This window comes from Aphelocoma coerulescens, chromosome 1 (genome assembly GCF_041296385.1).
Source record: "Aphelocoma coerulescens isolate FSJ_1873_10779 chromosome 1, UR_Acoe_1.0, whole genome shotgun sequence".
Lineage (NCBI taxonomy): Eukaryota > Metazoa > Chordata > Aves > Passeriformes > Corvidae > Aphelocoma > Aphelocoma coerulescens.
The window spans coordinates 66,909,636-66,932,073 of NC_091013.1; the positions used below are offsets into that span (position 1 = coordinate 66,909,636).

Sequence of the window (22,438 nt, forward strand, 5' to 3'; positions counted from 1 at the left end):
CCGATTGGCCCGGCCGCGGGGCTTGAACTGGCCAATGGCGGCGGGCGCTGCGCTCCCGCCGCTCGGCGGGGGGGAACATGGCGGCCGCTCCCCGGGCCGCCGCTAGAGGGCGCGGGCCGACCGCGCACGGTCCCTGCGCGCCCGGCGGCCGCGGCCCGGTGCGGGACGGGAAGGGCAGCCATGGACAGGTTCTCGTGGACCACCGGGCTGCTGGAGCTGGGAGAGACGCTGGTGGTCCAGCAGCGCGGCGTGCGCCTCAGCAACGGGGAGGAGAAGGTGACGGGAGCTGGATCGGCCCCGCGCGGGGCCTGGCGGCGCGGCCGGGGTGGGGGAGGAGGGTAAAGGACGCGGCCGTGGGCCCCAGGCAAGGGGGGTGGTATGGCGGTGAGTACGGGCGGTGTCGGGCGAGGGGCGCGGTACGAGGGGCGTGAAGGGCTTGGGCTGCAGGCGGAGCATCGATTGGGGGTGTGGGAGGACGTTCTGCGCCAGGGTCTGGCAGGGTTTGTCTCTGTGGGGAGATGAGGGCGCAGGCTTTGAGGGGTTGTGCCGGTAGACAGCCGGCTGAACGTGACCTAGCAGTGTGCCCAGGTGGCCAAGAGGGCCAGTGGCGCCCTGGCCTATAGCAGCTAGTGTGGTCAGCAGGACCAGGGCAGGGATTGTACCCCTGCACTGGTGAGGCCGCGTCCCGAATCCTGTGTTCAGTTCTGGGCCCCTCAGTTCAGAACAGACAGAGGTGCTGGAGCGGATCCGGAGAAGGGCAACGGAGCTGGGGAAAGTCTGGAGCACAAATCTTAGAGCAGCTGAAGGAGCTGCGGTTGTTTAGCCTGGAGAAGAGCAGGCTCGGGGGGATCTTACTGCTCTCTGCAACTGCCTGAAAGGAGGGTGGAGCCACGTCGGAGTCGGTCTCTTCTCCCCGGAAGCAAGTGACAGGAAAAGTGGAAGTAGCCTTAAACTGTGCTAGGGGAAGTTTAGGTTGGCCATTAGGAATAATTTCTTGACAGAAAGGGAGATTAGACATTGGAATGGGCTGCCCAGGGGGGTGGTAGAGTCACCGTCCCTGGAGGTGTTTAAGGAAAGACTGGACATGATACTCAAGTCCATGGTCTGGTTGACATAGGGGTGTTGGGTCATAGGTTGGACCCAATGGTCTCAGAGGTCTTTTCCAACTCAATTGATTCTGTGATTCTGTGAGAAAGGCCTTGGACAGTGTGTGTGATGTGGGGTGAGGGTTGGGACCCCCACAGAGTGTGTATAGGCAGTGTCACTGTCACAAAGCACTGCCCACTGATTGGGCTGTCACTCCTGTATGGGACTGAGCCCTTGCTTTGGTGTGGTACAGGGCATGATGCACAATTCACACTTGAGTCATCCTGGTAGCTGTAAAATGCTCTTGAGCCCTAGTCATCAAGGGTGCTGACATACTCTCTACTCTTTTCTGAGCCATCCTGCTTATTGTTTCACTTCACTGCCAGACTGACTCTTGATGTCTCCATTTTTCCACACCATGGTAATTACATGCCATCACAAAAAGCTGTGAAAACATGCCTCAGATTTTACAAATAGGAAGCAATTTGCTAATGCAGATTTTCCAGGTACTGTTTGCTGTCTGATAAGTAAGGAGCTTTTCAACAGCAACACAGATAGAAGCAATACTCCTGTGTGATAGGATGGAAGATTTCAGACTGTGTGCAGCATCTTTTTATTAGGTTGCTTTGCTATTTTGCATAACTTTTACCTTCTTTGTCAGCATATAATGAAGGTTCCAAAGCCAATAGCTCTGTTTAAAATACGTTTAAGAACTTTTGTATATCTTGCAGAGTATATGGAGGGAGGATCCCTCAGGATTTCCGGGGGGGAAGTTTATACGCTTGAAAAAGGAAGTTTGTGTTTATCCATCTAATCCTTTTATACTATTTTTCTAAACTTCGTGTATTTTGTTTTCTGAAAAAAAGGGAGTGTTCTCAAAATACTGGCCTGTTAAATCTGATTGCTGTGTTGTGGTAAGGTGTAATGTTTCCAAGACCAGTATTTATGCAACTTACTGGTTCAGTTTTTTGTTGATCTGTTTTATTTTTCCTGTCCAGGTGAAATTCGATAGTGGAGTTTTACTGCTGAGCACACACAGACTGATCTGGAGGGATCAGAAGAATCATGTAAGTCCCACTTTTGTCTCCTGTATGTCATTCAGTTGGAAATTCCATAATAAGCAACAAGTTTTTGCAATGAAAAGCCTGCACACGGAGAGGGGATTTTTCCTACCGTTGCATGTGTTTTGTTGTACAAGTATAGTCCACTTTTTGGCTCACAGCAGAAAGAAGATTATGTAGTGTTCTTTCACTCAGTCCTGCTTTAATAAAATAATCATGCAGAGATGAGACGGGATAGGAATGTATCCTATAAATTTTCCTTTTCTAACAGCACAGAAATAAAGGAGAAAAGAGCCTGGTGTCATGCACTAAAAAGCATTGATTTTGAGACTGAAGTTGAATGTGTCAGGCAAATCATAATATGAACATCTCTCCTGTGCTCCTTGTCTAGGAAAGCCTTTTTTTCCTTGTTGGTTTCAAGTCCAAGTTTCACAGTCTTCTGCTCCCACCATATAGTCCAGACCATGATTTGATAATAGGACGTGTTTGGTGGCAGTATTGTTTTGCACACATCTTGCCCTCCCAGCTGCCTGCTCCTGCTGTGAACCATCCCTTCTATCAGCCAGAACATTTGTCTGTACTACTGTGGACAGCTGGTCACTGGTTAAGTGGCACTGTCAGAACTGCAGTGTGGCAACTGTACTAAAGTAAAAAAATACTGCTGAATGCTTTGTGTCATCAACCACAGCCCAGGAATGCAGGCTGGAAGTGGGAGAGAAAGACCACAAACACATAAAGCTCTAAGTATAGACTGTGACAATGGGCACTGCTCCACAGATGCAATTGAAGGAGAAGTCTTCCTCAGACCAGGTTGTATTATGCTTGTTTTGGACACAGTAATTGAGAAATTTAGCCCTGAAAGCCAAAGTTTAGACAGAGCATGTTTAGGTGACAACTTTTCAAAAGCAAATTGTATTCCACTGGGCTGGTTTTGTCCAAGGGCAGCTGAAGCACCTCTCACACCCAAAGGCTGTTCCCTAGCAAATACCACATCGTTGCTCCAGAGCAGGGTGCTACTAAGAGCAGTCTGAAGGTGATGTCACCAAGGTTGTTCTTAATTTGGTAAAGCAGTGGTTTTTTCTTTAGGGATTGTCTGCAGAATCAGGAGAATTATTTTTAGTACAAATTTTTCAGAATGTTTGAAGAGCTGTTACCCATGGTAGGGTTACTGTTACACAATTTAGGGCATGATTGTCCAGACCATGAGCTGTTTTGTATAAATTAACATGGGGCTTTTTTGCACAGTCATCACATTATCACATAAAATAATGTACTAAACTCTGTGTTATTCCTAAACCTTTTATTTCTTTGTCAGCATCTCTTTTTGAGAGCTGAGCATGTACTTCAGCAACTACTGCTTCTAATCTTCTCACTTGGACTTTATGCATGCTTGGAGTAACATTGGGCTTTATGGCTTCAGCAAGCTGTAGAACTGAACATAGCCCCATTCTCTCCTTTCCAACAAAAAGATTACATTTGTCTCTTTTCCCCAACTTCTTCTGCTTCTAGGCCACGTGATTTCCTGTACTCTTCCAAGGTCATTGAATTCACTAAATCAGCAGAGGAAAACCTTGGAGAAGAAGAAAAATTATTTTATTTTAACTAATTTGACTCAGCAAAGATTCTGACAAACTCAGGCTTGATTAACAGAAGGGGCAGAAATATGGCTTAGAGATGGGCAAAAATTACCCATCTGATTAGGAGATGTAATTAGGTTTGTTAGTGGGGTAAATAAAGCTGATTTATTTTCAAGCTCTCAGTACTGAAATATGGGGAGCATGGTGCCCTTTTGTTTTCATGGTGAGTTGTTGTCTAAGCTCAAGTGTGATTTAACATCAGACTTAGAAACCTTAGCTAGCTTACCTCGAATAAATTTGTAGAGAGTCCCTTTTTATTGTGTCAGCAATCTATAATAATAAATGGGGCTCTTGTCATTAGCTGTGCTTTATAGCTGCAGCTTTTACATGCCATCTGCACTTGAACAGTGTTTCCAAAAAAAAGCAGAAGGAATTCTGTAAAGTTTGTTACATAGCTAGATTTGTACAAAATTTTAAATGATAAAATCATGCAAAATGTGGGCATGAGACATTAGAAGAAAAAATCCAAATAAACACACAGCATATTTAACACATTTCTATTTTTGTATCCCTTCCTGTAGCTTCTCTCACCAGGAAGGGGTGATTCTAAGTCCTTGTACTTAAAATAAGTTCACATAACTTTCTATCTTGGAATGAAATTAATCAGTCACTTTGACAGTGTACATACTATATATAGTTGAACTCTTTTTGTCATTTTCAAACCCTTTTTTTAACAGAAGTATCATATTGCCCATCTTTTAAAGTGTCCAGAACTTTGTGGATGTTTTACAAACAATAACTGTTTGTAATGGCTTCAGCAACTAGAGTAATAGAAGAGTCTAGATAGCTTGCAGTAAGAGTTTTTAGAAAAGGAAGTACAACCCATGTTTTTTCAGTAAGAGATTTACTTATTGGAGGTGGAGCTCCTGCATGTATACTTCCCCGCTCTCAGATTTAATGGGTATTTAATTATTCCATACAAAGAAGAACAATTTTGGTAGTAGGGATTGAGAGGGCCCTGGAAGTGTCTATTGTAAACTGGTGTTAGGTAGTAGCAGGTGGAAGAGAGAGGTTCAGAGAGGGAATGCAGCCTATGTTTCCTGCATTCTGTGTGACTCTGTCAATCACCAAGCTGTTGTGTGGGAAATGATGTTCCTCAAAGGATGTTCACCAAAACCAGACCAGGCACCTTATTAGATGCTTTGTATCATTGCTGTAGCAATTTCTGTCTCAAATGCACGTAGAAAGAGTTTAGCCTCGGGTAGGTTAGTCTTCAACAGATGGATACAGTCTTGTTTCTTGCTCTTCCTTTTGTTTAAAGCACAGTCCAGTAAATGTGTGTTGAGATGCACCAACTGCTGGATTAAGTCCTTCGCTGTAGGATAGATGGAAATTGCACTCGGACAATAGTCTAGATTTTAGATATTCAGTATTTAAAGAGACTGGTGGGTTTGGGTATTTTTAGCTCCCAAAGTAACATCAATGCAAAAATGTCAAGAACCTTTGAGTATCATGCACCTACAGCAATAAGGTGCAGTAGTGTGGAAATTTTAGTGTTTAAGTTTTGAACTTAGATCTAAGGATTTGTTAAATCTAGTAGTCCCTTCTATGTTTCTAGCTTGAGGTTTTTAAAGTTGACACATTGACACTTAAGTTTGTTGAGGTTTTTTAATTAACTAGAACTCGGTTTCAATTTTGTGCTATTTTTCTACATATATTTCACTGTAATACATTGTTTCTGTTCTTACAATCCTATTTCACATAGAGTGCCTCAGGCAGCACCTGTAGATATCCATACTGTTTGTGAAATGGGGAAAGAGAACACTTGGGTTTAGAGAGTGAATAGACAGGATATGGCTTTAATTCACCTGTGTTTGCGGTGTTTGTTCCAGGAGTGCTGCATTGCTGTACCTCTGTCTCAGATTGTGTTTATCGAAGAGCAAGCAGCTGGGATAGGAAAAAGGTATGGCCATCCTCATTGTCTTTTTCAGATGGATCCTTTCACGTGCATGTTATGTGAGGTACCTGATATTATAGATTAATTCATGGTAGGTTCCGTTTGCAATCTTAAGTTTCCAGACTGGCAGCCACAAGGACCATTTAGGTCAAAAGTGTGAGAGTCGTGATTGATGTGATTTGTTAAGTAACTGTCATGTAATCACTAAACAAGTGTGTGTTGATGATTTTAGAGGTCTTTCCCAACATAAACAATTCCATGATTTTAAGTTTCTAAAGCGAGAAAGAATTTTACCTGGAGAAATACATACACAATTAACCTCTGCTTGCAGTGATACCTTTGCCTGGCCTTAAAATCAAGAATCAAACATGGTTAGAAGGGAAAAAGGGGTTTTACCTCAAATTTATTTTAAGGATCCTTAGGTGTTCCACGTCCAGGTGGAATGTGCCAAAATGCACACTGCAGTGCACACCCACAATAGATCGGGTGTAACATTATAGGTTTTACTAATTAGCATATCTATCAAAGATCCCCCAGTGAGAGGCTCAAGTGAGCCCCCCCCCAAGGAACCTTCCCCCTGGATGGTCCTATCTCAGTTTACAAAATGTGTTCTGGAGAGGACCTTGGTGTTTGGGGCTTCTAAGATGTTTAGTCTCCTAACTTAACAAATAAGTCTAAGAATGTAGGCTAAAAAACACTAAGAATACAAAAACTATAAGAAGGTGTATAAAAGAAAAGGCAAAAAAGTCATCATGGCATCAGCAGCCTACAGTCAGATCAGTACAATAATATGCTGGGGGTATTCAGAAGAAATCAGTTAACTCACTAATGCTGGAGAAGTAAATAAAGACCAATGAAAAGAGTATTAGTAAAATGAGATGGGAATGGGGGACTTGCAGTCATATTGTGATAGCAGTCTGTTCATTTGCCTAAAATTGTGCACTCCCAAGGTCTGTTTTGGTAGTAGGTGTCATTTTAGACTGTTATTTCCATGCATGTTGCCTTTGAATGTTGGTTTTGGATAAGTTCACATACAGTGTCCACAAGTAACATATAAAAGTGGGATAGGTTACACATAATATTGAAACCTTTTGTTTTCCTGTGTCAAAGATAGTGTATTTTGGCTTTTGACCTGCAATAACTACTGCCAAATTACACAACAATGTGACAATCACTTTTTATCCTAACTAAAAGGTTTTTTGGAAATTATTGCTTGAAATTTTAAAATTTGTTGTGTTTATTTCTTAAGAATTGATGGTAGGTACATTTTAAATTTGTAAAATGTTTCTGCTTTAGAGGCTGTAGTAGTTTTTCCAAGACATACTTCATCAAAATATTCAAATATTGGTGCATAAATGTAAAGCATTATTTGATCATCTGTAGCTCTCATGTGAGATGGTTAAAAGAGGTCTTGATGAAAGGTTAACTTTGGTGCAGAAATAGTTTATTTAGATATTATAGAAATATCTTCTCTTTCCTTTACCTTTTCCTTAGTGCCAAAATAGTAGTTCATCTTCATCCTGCTTCTTCAAACAAAGAACCTGGTCCATTCCAAAGCAGCAAATATTCTTACATCAAGCTTTCTTTCAAAGAACATGGGCAGATTGAGGTAAGTCTTGTACCATGGACGCCGAGCAAATCAGGTCTTTGGACATGCTTTTCTCCTCTTGCTGTGTTTCTGATAATTTTCTATGATCTTTCCGTGTTTACTTTTGAGGTGGAGCTTTTTCAATACATCCTTTTGGAAGACAAACACTATGAGCCTCCCATGTTGTCTACTTTAATTAAATAGTGCAAATAGAGTTCCAAAAATGTCAAGAGGCATTACAAGGCTAGTCCTTATTTTAAGGTGTTTAGTATAATCTTATACTTCCTTTTTTAATCTACTAAATTGAACACAGGCTTTTCCAAAATGACATCTCTGAAATCTGTTAAATGTTTAACAGAGTAAAAGATGTTTCTTTGTACCTAACCCTCTATTGAAGAGGAATCAAACAACTTACTCCTAATTATCTCTCTAATTTTATTGCTGAACACCTTTTGTTGCCTCAGAACTTGCATTCATTATACACTTTATAAATATTTTTTTAACCTACACCGAATCTCAAAGGCTTTGAACATTCTAAGAAAAATGTAATATATTCTTAAAAGAAGGGTTATCCTAAAAACCAAACAAATTGCGCTCTGTAAAGAAACTTCAGAGTGGAAGATCCTAGTTTGATGAGACTGAGAACTTTAACTTTGGACTATGGAAAAAGCTGTACCTGTACACTGTGGAAAATCAGATTTTCAACTCAAATTAGTTAGAAATGTCTTAAAAATGCATGTGCTTGATCAGACTCACTTTCATTTCTTTGTGAGCAGTTTTCAGATTATGGTGACTGTAGATTTACGCACAGTATAAATGTGTTTTTTTCTCAATCATAATCATAATTATTTTAATGTTAATGTTGTGTCTGAAAATTAAACTTACTGTGCTTACTGGTTACCTAGCACATCAATTACACCTGAGCCTTTCTTTATGACTTCTGAATGCTTTCCTGTGAACCTGAACAATGAAAAGGGTGGAATAGATTTTCTTTCTGGATATTGGTCAGTGGGATACATGTAGTGTTAACTAATGCCACCTTCTGGTATTAGCAATAAACAAATCAGTTTAATTGATCTGTGTGGTTGTTTTAATATTGTTGAATTAGCAGATCAATAGCAATTGTATTGTTCAACTTCCCTTCCTTTACAAGCATGCCTTTGAGTATACCTCAACATTTTTAACTTTAGCATGGTTTGAGACATTTTGAATATCTGAAGAAATATTTCACAATGGAAGTATATAGTGACTACATGGCTTGTCCTCTAATGTGGATAGTTTTGAAGACTGGACATTAAAAATTTCCATATAATGAGTTCTGTACCATAGATGTGTAGGTGTTACCATGCTTTGTCTCCATGCTTGGTGAAGTTTATTTCATCACCACCAAGATGCTAAAATTACGCAGAGGTACTCTGCACAGTTTATGGAACATCTGTTGTCACTCTTTAATGTTTGCAGTTCTATAGACGATTATCAGAAGAAATCACACAAAGGAGATGGGAGAGCATACCCACTGGTCAGGCCATGCAAGTTAACAAGGATTCACAGGTATGTGCAGAGCTTCTGAGCAGGATCTCTAATCGCCACACTTCTTATTGTGTGTAATCTCTTATTGCCACTTCTTGCCACCCCCATATACTGCATCCAGCATGTGACTCTCTAACCAACATCATGGGCGCATGTAGGAATTCAGCTTTAGTTTGCCTGTTTTTTCACTGGCATAAATTAGTTTCTCATTTGCATTTTTCACCTGATAGAACACAGTATCCTCTCTTTCTTGAGTGTGTTTAAATAATGAGCTCTTTTTTTTTGTTTGTTTCAGTTAGACACACATAATTGTGCAAATAAAATATTAATTTGCATATACTTTTATTCAGCATGTGAGGTCCAATGATGCTGGAAAATTTTTTTGTCTTAATTGTGATTTCTGTTTTTTTTTTTTTTTGTGGCTGGAAGTCAAATGTATAGCATAACTTTTATTTAACTCTTTGAAACCTATGTATGTTTAATTTGAATGTGTATTCTGAATGGACAGTTGTTAGGAAGAATGTCATATGTTAAAATACCTTCTTTATCTGTCTTCATACTTTTCGATTATAAACTGATAAACATGTAGATGTTGTTTCTATATATTGATGTGCTGAATATATGAATATATAGTATTGTGTGAATGAAATAGGATGATTTAAAGATTGTTCAATATGAAATCCTGTATGTCCCTTTTGGTCAATGTAGGACCTATAAGCACAATTGCATTTGGAGTAATGCATGAAGAATCTAATCAAAATGCCTTCCCTGTTGTACGTAAGCCATAGCAACTCATTAACACCATTGCTAAGATTTGCAGTCAGAGATTAGAGGCCTGACACTGCTGCCACTTAGGTACCAGCCTTTCTAGAACACATTTGGCATCTGGTAAAAGTTTCACCATCACCCCCATTCTAAAACCTCTGAGGAAGGTAAATTAGACTGCACTTAGCATTGTGTTTCTATGTTTCTGTTTCTTCAGGCTGGATTTCTTGAAGTAATACACTCAGGCATTTCCACAGCTCTAGTATGGATGCTCACATGGTCTTGGGAGGCTAGAATTGAGATGAGCTGGATTACTTAGTCTGGATGTTAAGCCATATTAATAGCTTCAGTATATTATCAATATCATTATTTGTCTAGTACAGCAAGTTTATACATGGTTCACATTTCTTGTTTTTTTTTACAATGGTTTAAAAATTACTGTCAAGAAATGCATGAAATATAGTACGAATGATACCTGCTGTTTTGAAGGAGTATTTCCTGTCCTCTAATTTTCACAGTGAGGCAGGTGAGAAAACTTAACATTTCCTATTTTGATTCTTTCCTTTTTTCCTTTTTTTATTTTTCAGGCAGGAAGAATAAGGGCTGTAGGAATTGTAGGTATTGAAAGGAAATTAGAAGAAAAAAGAAAAGAGACGGACAAAAACATTTCTGAGGTAGGTACTTGGGAAATTTCAAGGTCAACCACCTGTCTGAACTATTTACATTTATTCACACTTTCTTTTAGGGACAGTTGAGACTATTTATTGTTCTTTTTGAGAAGTCTGAATTGATTAAGAGTGTACAGTTTACAATTATTTATTTTGTTAACTGGCTTTTCAATATATGTAAAGGTACTTCATTTAAACAATTCCTTTCAAGGATACTGTTCTTTGAAACTAACAGTGTGTATTTATTAAACTAATTTTTGTTTCAATTGAAAATTGAATATATATTAAGCAGAATATGCTGATCCGAGTGTCTGCACATAACTGTGGTGAAGTTAGGTTTTCATCCTATAGTCAGGTTTTTAAATGTTACATTTAGGCTTATAATTACAGTAAAATGATTTGCAGTCCAGGCATTGACAAGATGTTACAAGTATTTTGTAAAATACCTGGGCTAGATGGAGATCATCCTTTTCCATAGAACCAGCAAAATAGTTGAATTCCAGGTATCAATACTGATGAACAGCAGAGACATTTAATTTCTTCATACATACCTGAGAGCAATACCCTCAAAAATAGTCTGATTCTGTCTTGGTAGTAGAGATTAATACAAAAGTATTCATAAACTACATGCAGCAGATTTGTTCTTGTGGCAAAGCTTTATGGACTTCAGTGTGCCACAAGAAAAAGGCATTCCCTGCTCTAATACTTACGAAAATGATAGTGCCTTTGCAGGCCTTGTGCTATTTCAGATACTGGGAGCATTAAACTTACTTGCTTTCTGTCTGTGAGGAACGTAATGAATGAAGTTTTGTGTGTAGTTCAAAAGGTATTGTGGTTACATGCATGTGTGTATAGTTCAAAAGGCATTGTCTGCTTATTTTTTCCTTTAGTAGCTTTGTCAGAGAGTAAAAGAAATCCATTTAAACATGCTGTATGAGCAGAGGAAAACCATGACTTGTAAAATCCTGCCTTCCTCCAGCTTTAAATGTTATAAATGACTTAATTTAAAAAATGGTGCCCTGGCTTCCAGGAAAAGGCTTCCTGCATCTGCTGTTCAGTGCTGATAAGAATCCAGTTCTTTAGCCTTTTGTTTATCTGAGGAAGTTCCTGTTAGGTGTGTGCACATTCCCCTTTGTTTCCAGGCCTGCCCTGGGTGAGTCAGGCAGAGGAGGAGTTAGACACAGCATGCTGTTTATTTAGCTAAATCAAGGGTTCTTTTGATGAATGTTGTTTTCATGCAGGTATAGAGAGATTAGAAATAAGCTGGGAAAAGCCCTGTTAGAAAACTTCTTGCTGATACAATATACAAGTAGAGTAGCAGGACTTTGATTTACACGAGGGATTGGGAAACCTATTGTAAATTATTCAGTTTGGAAGATTAGGGAGTAAGAAGAAGTATTCCAAAGAGAAGCTTTTCTTTTCTTAGTGGTAAATTATTGTTATGCAGTGGTATATTTTCTTTTCTCCATGTGGACCACTTAATTTTGGTGGTACCTAACTCAGGTACCAAGTGTTAGGAGACTAAACTTGTCCAGTCAGTGGAGAAACACTGGTACTATCAGGAGGTGAAAAGCAAGGCCTGTCTCTTTCTAGAGGCATCTCCTTTTGTTCTTCGTATGTTGAATCTCTGACCAATAAGCTTCTACATAAGGCACCTATATGTAAAGACCTATTAGGGTCTTCCTGCAAAAACACAGCTAAAGTGTGTCTTTCTAGTGGGGGATTAGTCAGAGTAAGCCAGAAATGACATAGAGGCAGTGACTGGAAGCTGTAGGCAAGATGTCTCTCTGGCCATTTGACACTGTAACCTTCTTTACTTGTGGCTGGAGGGCTTGGATGCTGCTGTCAGGCAAACATTAGATGAAAAGGTTCAGGAATTTTTCTCACACCAGTTGCTCAGAAAAGGTTGTTTGAAAAAGGTTGACCACCTGGACATGTTGTCATGTATTTGAGAGAAGTGAGGAAGCTGAATGAATGTGTGTTAATGAGGGTGGGAGAAAAGAGAGTTGCTTTTTAATATAGTTGCATTAATGGAGTTGCTAGCTCTCTTTTTTTTAACATGAATTTTTTAATGCTAGTTTATCATTACTAAAAGTTTGGAATTTCAGTATACCTTCAGCTATTTTTAGTGTATGATTCATTTAAGCCTAAAACCCGTTTGTGAGTTGCAGAGTTGTTGTATTTGAGACCATAGCATTTTATTGGAGTACTTAAATGAAGAGATGTTACCCCACATTTCAGAGGTTTTGTCCTCAGATACCCTCTTCCCTGCTGATTTGAAATGAGTGTTTCTTACTAAGTAACATCCTCTGATTAAAGTAAAGCTGTCTTGTCAGGAGGAGTACATCTGTAGCTTTACAGCTGTCTTGCAGCTGGCCAGAAACAACAGATCTCCTTCAGTGAGGGTCAAGTGTTGGGACAAAACCTCCCATCGCCACCCAGAAACCTTCCCCTACCTTACAGAGAGCGTAATAAACTTGGACAGTTTAATCTTTTCTGGGACTCAGTGTCTCATTGTCCTTCCTATCACATGGACATCGTAAATCATACCGAATTTCTGTTCACATACTGGAAAAGTGTGTGATTGTTTGATTCTCTTCTTCATTCTTTGTTATGTTTATTTTAACTATAAGACATGCTGCAAAACAGTTGTATCAACAAATAAGTTATGGTATCTCACATTGTAACATACCAGTCTAAAGGGGTAGCAGCTCTTATGAATACCTACCTTAGGTAGGTGGACAAAGGCATCTCCCTGTATCCATGAAGCTGAATGCTGTAGTTACACTGATCTGTGTTGTCTGCTTTTTGTTTCAGGCTTTTGAGGACCTTAGCAAACTAATGGAGAAGGTATGGATGGATGGCATGTGTCACTTGTTCAAGTAGACTTACGCTTGTTTTCTCAGTTTTAAACACAATTTTCTCTCTTGAGCTGAAAGTTGACTTATCTCTGTGTGTTTCTTGATAGGCTAAGGAAATGGTGGAGTTATCCAAGTCAATAGCTAATAAGATTAAAGAAAAACAAGGTGACATCACTGAGGATGAGGTAATTTAATTTTGTTGTAAATTCTACAAAAATGTTCCTATGAAAAGCAAAGAGCTATCTGTTTAATAATGTAATGTTAATAAAAACCCTTGCTGGTTGGTTTTGTTGTGTTTAGTCCCTTGGTGTAGAGTTTATTTGCTTAGTATTAATTTTTCTTTAACTCTTTTTAAAAGCAATGATTTTACTGCTTTTATATAAATTTTTCTATTTTTTTTACCAGTGCTGGTCAAAAATAAATGGTACTAAGTCTTGCCCTCTCTTTGCCTAGTAATTGACTTTCTTGGTAGCAAACTGAAGGATTTATTCCCCAAAACTGCATTATAGTAATAAAATTAAAGATTTTTAAAACCCAGAATCACTTATTAGCTGACCTACTTTTAAATTTATTTGTTTGTTCACTTGTTCAGACCATTAGGTTCAAGTCCTATCTACTGAGTATGGGTATAGCTAATCCAGTTACAAGGGAAACGTATGGATCTGGTACACAGTACCACATGCAGCTGGCGAAGCAACTGGCTGGAATCCTGCAGACACCCTTAGAGGTAAAGCACCACACCTTGCACCAGCATTTTCCATGTGTTGCTGAATTTTGATTGTAGGTGTGTTTTGGTTGTTGTACTCTGCCTCTTTTTAAAGCAGATTTAGCAGCATAGCCTCCTATTCAAGTTTATGGGAGGAATATGTATTGTCTTTATGAATAAAAAATTTTATAAGTATGAATTTTTTGTTGGACTAATGGCATAAACTAATTTTCAAAATGTTGATGAGGTTTAGAAAATTGTTCAAGTGGTCTTTTTTCTATTTGAACAGCCCTGTATTCATCCCTTGCTGCAGAATATTTCTTTTTTTTAAGAAAGAGTGAAATTGCACCCACTGAAAATATAAGTAATGAATCTTAAAGTGCTTAAAATATACATTTTTTCCAAGTATAGGACAGAATTACTAAGTAGATTACCAGCCCTTAGTAATATCTTCTGTTTTAATTTATCTTAAGCTATTACAGATTACAGGTTCCTCACCAAAAAGTTAGATTTCATGTTGCAACTTAGAAGGCTATGTTGCTACTAAAAAGCATATATACTACAGTATTTTTGTGAAAGGTATGTGCTACCTGCTGTGATCAGAATGGAAAACTGAGTTTGTCTGAAAAGTAAAAATGGTAAATTGATTGATAGATTTCATATATTGAAATTCTTTGTTCCTGTGATTTATTCTCTGCTTCAAAATCAAAGTAATTCACAGTCCTTCAGTGTAGTGTCACTGTTTCACATTTTAAAATTGTTAGTGAAAGGTGTAACTTAGGTCTTTAGTTTTCCCCATTGGGGCCCATCATTCAGCCCCTCTGTTTTAGCTCTTCAATCAGCCACCTGCAAATAGAGATGCTGTGTTTCCTGGGTTAATGCTGTTTCTCTTACCAGTCTTGTGCTTATTCACGCAGGAGCGAGGGGGGATCATGTCTCTTACAGAAGTGTACTGCCTGGTGAATCGTGCTCGAGGGCTAGAGGTGAGACACTGCCTTGGGTCAATATTTTATAGCAGGACTTCAGTGATAAGGAAATTAAAAAGGGTAAAAATGTTCCCTAGCAATTGCTCATTCTACTTGTCTACAGCAAGATGTGATCAGTTTTTTATTAAAATGAGAGGGGTTTTACCTTTTTTCCTTTCTCATTCTTACATACAATACTTATGTATCCTTTATAAGTTGTGATAATGTATTCTGCTTTTTATTATACCATGTGAAAGGGAAAATCCATACTTATCTGGAAACAAAACTTAAAGGAAAGAGACTACTAAAGAATGGTGAATGTTCTGGGTTTATTTTTTTACAAAATACAACAATTCTTTCTGTAAACAGGGCAAGAAAGATTATTATAGAACACATAGGAAGGGGACAGAAAGGATCACAGAAGCTAAGAAAATAGACTGCACAATAAAAAGGAAAAAGAATTAACAATAATGTAGCCTGGTGTATTTTATAGCTGCAGCTACTAAAGCTTTGTTTGTTTTGATGTTATACTATACACCTGAAATGCGAGCTGTGAATAAATATGTTTCACTATTTTAATAGTTGCTGTCCCCAGAAGATTTAGTGAATGCTTGTAAAATGCTGGAATCACTGAAATTGCCACTAAGGTAAGAGCTTTACAGATTTGTTTGTAAAGCATGGCACTCACAGGTCAGACCATGATGATTTAATGTTTTACTAGCAGTAGATTTTTTTGTTGTTGCTGTGGCTATTTTTAACAAAGTCATTCTTTGCTCAAAGGATGCTAGCGTCTGCACCAACATCAACTCTAAATTAAAACATTAATGTTTAGCTAGGAAGACATTATTTTTTTCACTTACAACTTTTTCAGACTGGAAAAGGGTTTAACCAAGACCAGACATATGCCCTCCTCTTTTCTGTCTCTTCAGATTTTGAAGATGATGTTAAGCTTAAGTTCATCTTACTGAGCTTGTTTGGGGCTTGGGAGATTTTTCCTCTTTTGTAATGTGGTTATAGGTGTGGCTGCATTAGAAATGTGACCATAGGTGATGTGCACACGGTTTTTAGTTACTTTGCCTCTCTTTTTTGATTTTAGGCTTCGGATATTTGATAGTGGTGTGATGGTGATTGAACTCCAGTCTCACAATGAAGAGGAAATGGTAGCTGCTGCTTTAGAGACAGTAAGTGTACTTCATTTCCTTCAGTGTTCTGCCCATGCTAGGGAAATTTAAACGCATTAGGTAAAAAACTTGAGGTATGGGATTTCCTCTTGAGGTTTCAAAATACAAAACATTCCACTTCATATCTTCTAAGAGAAATATTTAAATAGCACTTCTCATCTTCAAAGTTCTGTGCAGGCAATAATCTTAGTCATTACGTTCTCTTTAAGGAATAAATCACTTTCCTATCTCTTTTCAAAGTTTATTAACCTTCAGCCTTCCTCCAAATCTTTTGCACTGTAGGATGAAATTCATGGCATGTATTGAGCACCTGATTTAACAGAAGTGAACTTCAGACACTGTACATGATGTGCTTGTAGGCAGTAGGAGCAGCTCTTAAATGTTGATATAGGTAGTTGTTTGGGTAGGGTTTATTTCACAGAACAGTACAGTGTATGTGTAACATCTTGTACCAAGTTTGCTGCTGTGAAGAGCACTCAGTTGGAGAGTAGTGTTTATAGAATTAAGCTAGCTTCATCAGGGAAAAAGGTAGTATGAATTGCTCAGTATCATAAACCTTTGTGGTCTTGCTGCCTCTGGACACTTCACAGTCCTGTTACCCCATTATTTGATGCATTTTTCTGTCTCTTTCTCAGTGGAATGTAATTTTTTGGTTTTCATACCTTTGAGAAAAGGCTGATTCAGCGTATCCAAAGTTAAATGTCAAAGTCAAAGAGGGGGCAGTCGAGAAAAAGTAGAGCTATCACAGACACCTCCTCACTTGACATGAGGTAGACTGTTCAGTGCATTTTGCATGATTGTCACCATATAGCTTTTGCTCATCAGAAAGACTTTTAGATAAGAGAAATGTATACAGCATTTAAAAGATTCCATTCTAAAACACTCACGTCTTTCGATATACGTTAATATTTTCAGGGTTTTTTCTTATATTTATAGAAAAATACCTAGACCATTTTAGGGTTTTTTTCTGATTATTTTTGGTTTCTAATGAATTTGTTGCCTTCAGTAAGAGTGCTTATGTCTTTGAAAAAAAAGGAAAAACCTTTCTTGATAACAAAGGAGGTCAACTGCAAAAAGTAACAGATAGTGGATTTATTACCAAGGTGTCTTTTTTCTGTTACTTTCATAATACGAGACTTTGACTCCATAGAAAAATGCAAGGGAGAGGCATCAACTGAGGAAGACTAGCCCAAATGGGAAAGGGAAGATGAGATCAGACTTGTGGCCAAAAGCACCCTGTACTTTAATGTTACTGCACATTATACATTAAATTCTGAGAAGAAACGAAAGGAAGCCATAGGATTTCAGGCAGGACAGAGATGTGGTTTTGAATGGCTGGTGAAGACAGGAAATGGACATCAAAGGAATCCAGAGTCACCCTTGATGAGAGTAGTGGTTTGGGAAGGAAAGATAAATAATCACCAATTGTATAGCTGACATCCATTACTCAGATTTGATCACTTAGCTTCGGACAATCTCATGTTAGGACTAATTTAATCTGAGTTTCTGTAAAAGGACTACTGCTGAGAATGATGCAGAATAGACCCCTCCCCACCCAGTTATGTGGGAAGCAGGAAATGGCAACTACATCTGGATTTACAATTTTGCTTGAATCTAAAGCAATGGAGAATTGGAAGAATTAGTAATTTTCAGGGTAATAAAACATGTTTATCTGGGAAATTAAATGCAATAATAAGTCTAGACTTCATATGTTATATTTATCTAGTATTTTAAACATCCGAATGTCCAACATGTGTGAGAAGGTTTCATTTTAGTATGTATTAAGGAGCATGGTTGAGACAAAAGGGCCGAAGTTTTGAGTCCCAAGAGTGAACCTGTCTTTGTGTCAGCTGAATGTGATGGTGACTTTTAGTTAGCCCTCTAGTATGCCATAATGTCATGTGAAGTACTAAGGTTTGGGAATTTTTCTGTAGGCAGTGGGTGTACTTTAGATGCTGTAAAACTCAAATTCTTCACTTCTATTTGAGATGACTTATATTTCTACGTTGATGAGCTGCCCTGAACAGGTCTTTTATTTCCTCATTTAGGCTTCAGTGTTTGCAGAATCACTTAGGATAGTTCTGCTGTGTAAATGCTGATGGAGACTGTATTCTGCTGTCTGAGCTATTCTAATTTTTCTGTTCATTTTGGTTCCAAGGCATCTTTTAAAAAATCCAAAGGAAAGGTTACCATATGATTTTTTTTACAGATTTAACTCTTTTTCTCTCTTCCTTTTTTATACTTGGCAGTTTTCCCAGGACACAGCAGAGATGCTTTTAAAGGGAAATACTCAGAATTAGTTGTACTTTTTTAAAATGCAAACAAACTAATTTTCTTCTCAAGGGATTTGCTACCAATTCATCACTTCTCAAGGCTAGACCTGATTCAGTAGCTGAGAGAACTTCGTTGTTCTTTTAATGCCATTTGTGTATTTGGTCTTTGACAGGTATCTGAAAAGGGTTCTCTCACAGCTGATGAGTTTGCTAAGCTGGTGGGGATGTCTGTTCTCTTAGCCAAAGAAAGGTAAGTAGCAATTGTTGTGTTTAATCCTTTAGTTACCATGTTGTCCTCAACTAATACAGGACATCTTCTATTGCTTTCTCTAGGCTGCTTCTTGCTGAAAAGATGGGCCATCTTTGCAGAGATGATTCAGTGGAAGGCTTGAGATTCTACCCAAATTTATTTCTGACACAAAGCTAATACCATTTGTGTACAATTTGTTATGTAATAGTTGAACAAGAGAGCAGAGGGCAGAATCCTTCCAAGAACTGACTAAAATTTTTATTTTGTTAGTCAGCTGCAACAGACATGAACATTGCAATGCTTTCACAGTTCTCAGGTATTTCAAGTGCTGAATCCTCTTACATGGAACTGAAAGGAAATGGAAATCACAAAGTCAGAAGCATGTCAATTGTCTCAAGACAACTCACTCATTTTTCAAGTTTTATTTGATGTGCTCTGTAGTTTCTCACTTCAAGAGAAGGCTCCACACCAGTGAAAGTGGAGAGAATATCGCCGTAGAGTGCTCTGAGGGCAGTGCCCAGAAGCCAGGTTACTGCATACTCCAATTCCAGTTTGTTTATGTCTGGAGCAACAAAGCAGACAGATGTATCCACAGCGATAAGAAACAGGACTTTGGTGTGTCCTGAGATATAAGGAACAAACCAGTGTAGAGTAACCCCTTCTCCCAGAAGTGATGAACAGTTTTCTAAGGGAGGATCTTGGGGTTCTGTAATTTGAGACAGAACCTGCTGCAAGAGAGATTACTGTATGTCGTGTGAACCTAGAAATTACCATGTTGTCATATCTTACACTAGTATCTCAGATAGAAGCATTGTTAGCACAGACTTCCTCCCTTCTCTTTCCTTGCCATCTTCCTTCCTGTCCATTTATGTTGCACTTTGGGTGCCCTTTCTCTGTCCTGTCTGTAGCAGAGTGGAGCAGCCTCCTGTCACTTTACCAGACTCTGTGCTTTAATGTGCTTGTATCTTATCTTGTACTTCTAACAAAAGATCATTTGTTTGTTTCATCAGCCTATTACCTGTTTTAAGGAAACAGTTCATTTGCTTACCTCTCAAATGTGAAAATTAATATGCTTTCCATACTGAAGGGAGGAAGAAGACTATCACCCTGTGTTTAATAATCACAGGTATCATTGTTTGGTATTCCTCACCCTGTGTTCACACTGAATGCAATATAATAGCCTCGGTTTTCATAACTCCAGTGGAGTTGCTGCACTACTTGAAGATCTGTTGTCATGATAATAACAGTTAAGTGGATGTTTATGATCCACATTACCTAAATTTTTGGCATTTTGAAGTGACTATTTTTAATAAAGTTAATTCAAGGTATGGGCCAGGACAGCATACAGGTAACTGCATTGTGGTTGTAATGGCCAGATCAACTTCACAAGAAAGGACAAAAAGGCTTTTAATATGAGCCTGAAAATATTTTCAGAACTATTTCTAGACATCAATTAAGAGCCTGCCAATAAGGAGTTGAGTGCAGAGATTCCTACAGTGATCATGCCTGTGGCCTGTAGGATGTCCTTTATATCCAGTGAATTGTGTCCTCTTACTCTTGTCACAAGCAAACTTCCATGCAGTGCTTTCTTTAGGGCAGTTTTCCTCTGCTCCACAAGGGTGCTAAAACTTACATCTTTGACACGGCTGAAGGAACCAGTTCCACACTATTCTTACTGTGTTAGTCACCTGGTACCATCTCTCCAGGAGCCTTACAGCTTGCTGCTATCCTTCATCCTCCCCACAACCCACAGGAGACATCCATGCAAAGTGCACTGAGCACCACATATCTAAGGAGGGACTGAAAAGTGAGAAATTTGGAAACAAAAAGCTGTTTTGTGACAACTGTGTCTTTTACCCAATAAAAACCTGTCACAGAAGGCCAGTGGTTTGTGGCCCTAAACCTCTCCCCACAAGGGGGCACGTGTGCAGGAAGAACAAAACCTGAAAGGAAATGCCAGGTGTAAACTGCCAGCCTCTGTTCCTCCAACCCCCAGTGTTTCATTATCTTAAGTAAGCAATAATAATACAGCCTGTTTAGAATAATGGTACTTTCTCAAGCTTTTCTTTCCCAAGATTTTTCCTTTGTTTTTCCTCCAGGGAAGAAGTCTATAATGTAAATTGTATAGCTAGTTTAGAATTTAAACAGACACATGAGAAAATGGCTACTAGAAAGCAAGAAAAATTAAAACATTTTCTTAAATAGACTGTTCTATTGAGTTTTTTTTCCTTTTAAATGTTTTAAATGCTTTAAAATCTTTTCACATTAAAATCATGTGGTTCCATGGGGCAGGTTGTTAAAGCACATAATATTTTTGCTGTCTCATTTTGTACCTAAAAGGATACAATATGGTTTTGATTTAAAGGGAAGAATTAAATGTAATTAGAAGGCCTTGCTTCTGTTGCTGAGTAGCCTGTGACCCACCCCAGCCAGAACAGTCAAACTATAGGTGTCTACACAAGCACTGCTTTCATGAGGGAAGCAGTCTGAGTGCAAGCCAAGCATTTTTATACGTGTGCTAGCACTGGCAAGGCATTTGGCACATTTGAATGTGTTTTCCCAGCTGACATAGAACTGAAGTCATGTATCCAGAATCACAGGGAGAGCCAGCTGTTGGGTGAACAAGGAGTGATGTGTACAGGTGTGTGGTGTCATGGTAGTGTACCACACTGTCCTAAACATCATTGCCTGGTCCCATTTCCTCTGGTACTGCCAGCAAGAAATCTATTGACTCTTGAAGCAGGGTTCTAGGAGAGAGGAAAATGTAGGAATTGCCATTCTTACAGATCATACTAGTTTAATGCAGAAGGTGCACATGTGAACCTTTCCTGTTTTGAATATTCCTAGGATATTTGTATCACAATATATGACCATTTTGCTGGGGCTGCCTACACAAATAGTGCTTGTCTTTTTATGGAGGAGTCTTAAATGGTGATTATGTTTTTCATTTGAAAACATGGGCCTTTTCCTCTGACAGGAAAACACTCCTCAGGAATCTGTACATCTTTTCCGTTTCTCCTTTGCCTTTGTTTTCAGGAAAATTATATTCAGCCTATGGAAACGTGGATCTAATCTAGACCATATTTCTGAAGTGCAAATTTTTTTTTTCTTCTGAGAAGTATACATGGATGTGCATTTGGAAGTCCTCAGAAATGCATCTTTCATAATCATTACTGGGTGCATACTGATTAGCTAAACTCTTTGATGCTCAGTTCTTCTAACAGGACTTTCATGGTTTGTCCAAAGAGCCTAACTGTGCTTCTAAAATTAGTGCAAGTATTGTCGCTGAATTCATGAGAACAGTAGTGGAAGACAGTAGGAGCCTGTTGCCAACAGTAGAGGCTCCTACTTCCTGAAGCCTGGGAGGCACTCATTTGCAACTGCACAGTTCTTTCAAAATACACACTGAAAAGGCAGGAATGGCCAGTTCAAAATTATTTGCGGATTTGATAAGAAATCGTCATTTTCTCTGGGAGCAACTCCTCCAATATATTTTCTGTTGAGTTCAATTGAAAAATCTGACAATTACATTCCTTCTCCTATTCTAGCAGTTCCCATTTCATCCTAACTCTCAGCCCTTCAGGCATTCATGTGAAATGCAAGACTCTGTAGTTCCAGGTCACCTGCTGGGAAGACTTCAACTATCATTTTGTTCTCCAAAGAATGAGCTACAAGTATTCATGCTGAGTGAATATTCTAGACATGTCTCTTGGCAACATCTGTCTGTATTTTAAAGATCTATTTAAATACCTTTATTGGAGCAGAAGTCCAAGTATCTGTCCTCCCAGGTAGTTGTCCTGTCCAGCAGGCTTGAGAGTAATTTTTGTTTGTGGTTTAGAATTAAGGTATTATTAAAAAAAAAAAAAAAAAAAAAGACAAAAAAACCAAACCAAAACCACACATCAAAACACAACAATTGCAGGGGTGACTGAGACAAGTTTCAGAAAACCCCACAGTCTGCTAGTTAGCA

General features: G+C 38.7%; 1 protein-coding gene across 1 annotated transcript; it reads left to right on the plus strand.

Moving 5' to 3' along the window:
- The first annotated feature begins 127 nt into the window (after positions 1–127).
- VPS36 (vacuolar protein sorting 36 homolog) lies at positions 128–20,347 on the plus strand. The gene is made up of 14 exons (XM_069011495.1): positions 128–276; positions 2,085–2,153; positions 5,617–5,687; positions 7,176–7,290; positions 8,731–8,820; positions 10,152–10,238; positions 13,050–13,082; positions 13,201–13,278; positions 13,686–13,820; positions 14,717–14,782; positions 15,347–15,411; positions 15,861–15,945; positions 18,392–18,468; positions 18,552–20,347. The coding sequence occupies exons 1-14, from the start codon at positions 181–183 to the stop codon at positions 18,643–18,645; spliced, it is 1,161 nt and encodes a 386-aa protein (XP_068867596.1). The 5' UTR covers positions 128–180; the 3' UTR covers positions 18,646–20,347.
- The last annotated feature ends 2,091 nt before the right edge of the window (positions 20,348–22,438 follow it).

Excerpts from the sequence above, each read along its gene's own strand:
- VPS36 (XM_069011495.1), top strand. The coding sequence starts at position 181 with ATGGACAGGTTCTCGTGGACCACCGGGCTGCTGGAGCTGGGAGAGACG. Across the intron at positions 5,688-7,175 it reads GCAGCTGGGATAGGAAAAAG|TGCCAAAATAGTAGTTCATC; the intron begins GTATGGCCATCC and ends CCTTTTCCTTAG. Across the intron at positions 13,821-14,716 it reads TCCTGCAGACACCCTTAGAG|GAGCGAGGGGGGATCATGTC; the intron begins GTAAAGCACCAC and ends TTATTCACGCAG.